General features: G+C 41.7%; 2 protein-coding genes across 2 annotated transcripts in view; both read right to left on the bottom strand.

Moving 5' to 3' along the window:
- Nucleotides 1–360, bottom strand: part of echdc3 (enoyl CoA hydratase domain containing 3) — a 2,246-nt gene extending 1,886 nt beyond the window's left edge. The window contains exon 1 of the mRNA XM_035680622.1: nucleotides 174–360. Coding sequence (XP_035536515.1) covers nucleotides 174–315 — 142 coding nt within the window. The 5' untranslated portion in view covers nucleotides 316–360. The remainder of the gene's footprint in view (nucleotides 1–173) is intronic.
- Nucleotides 361–1,757: 1,397 nt separating this feature from the next.
- Nucleotides 1,758–5,671, bottom strand: part of amdhd1 (amidohydrolase domain containing 1) — a 4,648-nt gene continuing 734 nt past the window's right edge. The window contains exons 2-9 of the mRNA XM_035675579.1: nucleotides 5,047–5,153; nucleotides 4,869–4,933; nucleotides 4,515–4,792; nucleotides 4,212–4,437; nucleotides 3,786–3,910; nucleotides 2,979–3,072; nucleotides 2,733–2,893; nucleotides 1,758–2,163 (exon numbers count right to left, since the gene is read on the bottom strand). Of these exons, the coding sequence (XP_035531472.1) occupies nucleotides 2,058–2,163; nucleotides 2,733–2,893; nucleotides 2,979–3,072; nucleotides 3,786–3,910; nucleotides 4,212–4,437; nucleotides 4,515–4,792; nucleotides 4,869–4,933; nucleotides 5,047–5,153 (1,162 nt within the window). The 3' untranslated portion in view covers nucleotides 1,758–2,057. The remainder of the gene's footprint in view (nucleotides 2,164–2,732; nucleotides 2,894–2,978; nucleotides 3,073–3,785; nucleotides 3,911–4,211; nucleotides 4,438–4,514; nucleotides 4,793–4,868; nucleotides 4,934–5,046; nucleotides 5,154–5,671) is intronic.

The raw sequence follows: 5,671 nt of genomic DNA, 5'->3' as shown, positions 1-5,671 counted from the left end.
TCTCTCTCTCTCTCTCTAAAGTAATATAATAGTGGCACCAGCAGACCTTGACATAGAAAACTTTAAATAGAAAACTTTAAATGGAGAATAACTGAATTAATTCATGCTCTTATTCTCTCAGTGCATGTACCAGCTGTGTGCACCATACACACACACACACACACTTTGGTTACTGCACCTTATTCCGTTGTGTTGCTGTCTCACCGTCAGCGGCTCCGGTTGAGTGTGCGAGTAGAAACGAGTCCCCGCGGATAGTGCTGCTGTCCTGCTGAGCTGAAACACACCGACAGCTCTGCACAGCGACCCCGCAGCCATGTTTACTCCTTCACCTCCACACTCTCAATTCCGGGGGCGGTGACGTCAACGCGTAGAGCGACGTAAGAACCAAACCAAGAGCCAGTCATAATTTAATTAATTAATTAAAATTTGGGGGAAAAAATAAATTTAGAATGTTAAAATATACTTGGTGATAAAATATTTGTTATTAAATATATTTGTTGCTAAAAAATAGGTAGTATTCTATATTGCAGGGCTCATGTATTTTTTCCAATGTACTTTCTATTGACACTGATTTAAAACCTGATAGTAAAAATCAAATATTATTTAAGCATTATTTAACCTCTGATTTTGCTCATGGACTCGCCGGTGTTGGTAGGAATCCCCTGGTTTTGAGGAGTTAAACGTTAACCACTGAGTTTGAACTGTAAAGTAAAGGTTGGGTGTACTCTTTGGGTGAAAGTCCCACGGTGGTGGCGTTGACATTTAGCTCTTCTTGGCTTACAACTGGAAAGGTTGGACACACTCTTACCATCATCCCCATCTGCCTCGATGTTCTCAGGGGCTATTGTTAAATACTTTTGATCAAACACTTGGTACAATAGAATTAGTTTGGTACACAAAGACGATAATGTTGAGTTTTGTGTGAAAGGTAATGATTAAAATACATGTTTATTATGGAGGTTGTGATCCACAGTGGTGTTGAACTGGACTGCATTATATTAAGAGGTGTTTCCAGTATTTTGGCCACCCAATTTACAGACCTGAGAGGGGCAAAAACACCAGTACAACACTACTACCCATTACAACGTGAATAATAAACTAAAGTAGAATTATTATCTTTCTGAAAGTGTCAACAAAAACTGAAATATTTTATATTGTTAAAAGTAGAATTCATGGCAGAGCTGAATTGCATTGCACTGTATAGAAGTACCCAATGCAGTGGCTGGTGAGTTTAGATGGTCATTTATTTTGATGAGATGGACAACAATAACAAAAACAACCCTGTGTGGCTCACTGCAAGGACCCTCGCCGAAGCCTTGAAGTACAACCTAAAGTACCACCAGATGACCCATCAACAAAGCATCCTCTCTCCAACTTCCCCTCTTTTCAGGAATCTGTAATAAGTTCCAACATATCCAAATATCCCAAATAAATGAACACAACATATTCTAGTAAATTTCTTCTTTCTCTCTGTCTTCTCCTCAGTGTCTCCGAACGATGAGAGCTTCGAGGTGACGATGGCGCCCGCAGCAGACGGCGATATCTCTCTGGAGAGGCTGTTGGTCACATTCACTGACCAGAGACACTTGCGTGGTTGTAATGTGTTGGATGTGAATGTATTTAGAGCTTCATCATGATGAAATGTAAATGCACAGCCAACAACAAGACGTTCTTACAGCCTCTGCATTACATTTCAGGCCTGAATGTGAGCTGACTCTTGCCCCAAAAACATGAAGATACATTTTTTAATGGCAAACTAAATTAGTCCCCGTTTGTCATGGATGATGTGATTAAAAAATGACAAAAAAAAATATATTTCAATTACTGAAATTGTGAATGAGCATAGGTTTGTTTTCCTCCTTGGTAAGATCTAAACACATCTGTTGCCAGGCAATCAGGGGAGACTCCAGGAAGTAAAAAGAGCTTTTCCTGTTTCTAGATGCATTTAAAAAATGTGTTTTCTTTTTAAATCTCAGCTGAATACACGTTGTAGTTATCCATCAGTATTATTAATGACCTCTTCTCTAATCTGAATTAATCAGCAGTTAGTTTCAGTGTTATAAGTCCACGGTTTTCTCATTATCATAGACGACGTTGCCTTTAATGACAACGTAACGGATTAGCTCCTGATGTCCCCCCAGCTGGTAGATCAGATGCTCCCATCTGCAATAAAACATAAAGGAGAGGCTCTGTTTCACACACAGATATTTCAGATAAACACAGGAGACATGCAGTTAATAAAGAGTGACTACTAAAGGTGTGTCGTTTGTAATAAAACACAGAGACAAGCTGGTGCTGTCGTGTCTAGACTGACTATTACGCGACATTAACACTACTTATAGTTGAACCTTTATTTTAGTTGCTGAGGTCAAATCAGTTGATTCAGCATGGTATATTAGGTTTTATTTGCATGATACATCCTATAACATTGTGTATTATTAAAAATACGTGTTCATATTCAACCTGGATGGTGAAATAATAGTTAAAAAGTCATGTAAAGACTTTGTAAAACAGCAGTTTATGGTCAAATATAGGATGTCAGCAGCACAATGTTACAATGTACTTTTCACCACCAAACCTGACGTGGTTCTCCATTTAATAAACACACAAAAGTATCTAAGATCCTCTCACAATAGAAATAAAATCCACAGATCCAGACACACACACACACAGGACAAAAGATTATTTTCTGTGTGTATAAATCTTGACAGCTATTTCTGTCCTGATCTTACCGTGTGGCGTTGAGGACCAGCAGGTCTCCGTGTTTGTTGACCTCCAGGGAGCCGTGTGTGTGAGAGCGCCCGAGGGCGTAAGCTGCGTTGATGGTGGCCGCGGCCAAAGCCTCGGGCATGGACATCCTCATATTGACACAGGCCAGGTGCATGACTATCGGCTGAGGAAGGTGGACAGGACAAAGACATGGTTGAGTTGTAACCATCATGCAACACTCACCTCGTCACCTTTCCCGTTGCACTCACCATGGAGCAGCAGTACGCGTTGGGGTTGAAGTCGCTGCCGAGGGCAACAATTACTCCAGCGTCCAACATGTCTCTGGCCCGAGGCTGGGGCAGCCTAAACACACACACAGATTATTAGACAACTCACAGCTATATGAGGGATGTGTGAGTATCTGTTAGTGTTACACAGATCAGAAATACTAAAGCACTGTAAAAATACTCAGTATAATCAAGAAAATGCACTTTAAGGCAGGGTTTCCCAAACCTTTTCATGTCAAGGACCCACATAATAGATGCACATTAGACCACAGACCCCTAATTTGAGAGGATTTTATCTTAAGGAAGGAGGAAGGGGCCTCATTTTTACTTTTAGGTTTGAAGATTATAAAGTCTTTACAGCAAATGATCAAACTAGGATCAAAAATGTGATAAGTGTTCAAATATTCTACTCCCCCTTTTGCTGGAGATCCGCTATAACCGACTCGAGGAACCTGTGTTGGCCCCCAAAACTCAGTGCTTTAAAGGATTTAAATTAAAAGTATTCATACAAAACATTGGCTATATTCATATATGTTAATTTATTTTAAACTGCATTAAAATAATTAAAAGGAAAAGCAACAAATCCTCACATTTAGGAAGTTGGAACCATGAACTTTTTGGTATTTTGGCATTAAAAATTACATAAACAATTATCAAAATAGCGGCCAATTGATTTTGTTGATGTTCTTGTATATTCTGCTCGGTAGTTTCATTGTAATTAAGTAACTAGTAACTAATTGAGCACAGTACTTAAGTAAATGTTACATTCAACCCCTCCAGTTACAGTACCGAAGGATGTAAGCTGTAGTCGGCAGAAGGACGGCAGCGGTTCTTGCTGTTGCCATGGCAGCAATCCCCTCGTCTGTGACCTCCTCCAGGTGACTGATGGCTAAAGCTCCGAGCTCGGCGCCCAGCTGACACACACACCACACCACAATAGCACACACAATGCCTTTATATGCATTAATATAAGGGAAGGAATAAAAATGCCAAATCTGCTGATTCTGGCCTGCATCAATTCTAATCCTTTTAAAATAACTTTCCATCGGCAAGTGTAAGCCAATCTATGTGGTTGGCGTGATGTTTTCTACAATTGTATTCTAGTCGCTTCACTGACAAGAAACAGTGGTGGCCCAAAATATTAGAGAAACAGTACGTCATTTCCTTTGACCCCTTAGTGGCCCAAAAACCAGTAAAGACAGTTTTTAGGAGTACCTGGGCTGAGTTCATGGGATGAAGCTCATCTCCGTGGAAGTTGATGTTGAGGCCCATGTCTTTGCCAGCCTGCAGGATGGAGCGAGTAGAGCTCAGGTCAAACACTCCCTGCTCACAGAACACGTCGATGTTGTCGACTCTGAGACTCCCAGCAGACATCTGCTCTTTCAACCGGGGCAGCTGAACCTGCAGGATGTCCTCTGTGGCTTCTGCAACTGTCTTCCCTCTGAAAGAAGGAAGGAGAAGAATGGTAATTACAGCAATGAGATGTGAACTGAGATCACTTGAGAAGACTGTCCATACTTGGGCACTGCGTGGGCTCCGCAGTAGGTTGAGGAGATGTTGATGGGCAGGGTGCGTCGGGCCTCCTCGATCACCTCCAGCATCTTGAGCTCAGTCTGCAGCTCCAGGCCGTACCCGCTCTTACACTCCACCAGGGTGGTGCCTGCTCGCTGCATCCGGGCCAGCCTGCTCCGGAGGCAGGCCAACAGCTCTGAGGACCTGGCAGCTCGAGTGTGCTCCACCGTGAAGTGGATCCCTCCGCCGGCCCGGTGCACGTCCATGTAGGTGGCGCCCGCCAGCTGCAACACACATTTCATTGAACTTTAAGCTGCAGTTGTGAAAGTAAAGTTTAAAAAATGGTGAAAACAGACTTACCTTCATTGCAAACTCATGCACCCTGTCACCAGCCCAGACTGGATGGGTGTGGGCGTCAACCAACCCTGAAACAAGAAGCTTCTTGAAAAGCTAATCTCTGATATTATAGAATTGTACAGTATCCAAAAATATGACTTGCATGTATGCTTGTGCTGAGCTGACGACCATAAAAACTCACCAGGCAGGACACACATTCCTGTAGCATCAATCACTTTATCAAAGGATGCTTCTGAATACTGTGCTCTGATGACTTCTGCAGGCCCCACAGCTTCAATCAGCCCATCACTGGACGAAGAAATGATTTTTAAAGACAACATTTACTTGGAAATGAACGTACAGTGAAGGCTGTACAGTTTAGACTAATGGAAGCTGAGTCTGAGGATGATTTTGGTCTTTGATTGTGTTTATTTGATAAAAGCAGCTGTAGAAGACTCAGCCTTTGTGCACACTCTACCAGATGAGCTACCAGGCGCCCCAGAGGATTAACATTTTTGTAACATCATGGCATTTCCTCTACAACCACCCTCAGGACAAACTGCACATTAAGTAAATATTAGTAACAGACAGAATTAGAATAAATGATCAGGAACCAAAGTATCCACCGATACTCAGTGGTGGGATGTAACATGGTACATTTACTCAACTACTGTACTTCAGTATTATTTATTGCACTTCTTATTCCACTACATTTGTCTGATTGCTTCAGTTACTAGTAAGTAAAGAATTCTAATACTTATTAAGCTAAATTAACTGTTTAAAAACCCTTTTGAATTAGCTGGAAAATACATCGCCACAAAGCTGAA

The sequence above is a fragment of the Morone saxatilis genome, unplaced genomic scaffold (genome assembly GCF_004916995.1).
Source record: "Morone saxatilis isolate NCDOM2014 unplaced genomic scaffold, NCSU_SB_2.0 Contig10, whole genome shotgun sequence".
Taxonomy (NCBI): Eukaryota; Metazoa; Chordata; class Actinopteri; family Moronidae; genus Morone; species Morone saxatilis.
This window is presented reverse-complemented; position numbering and strand designations above follow the sequence as displayed.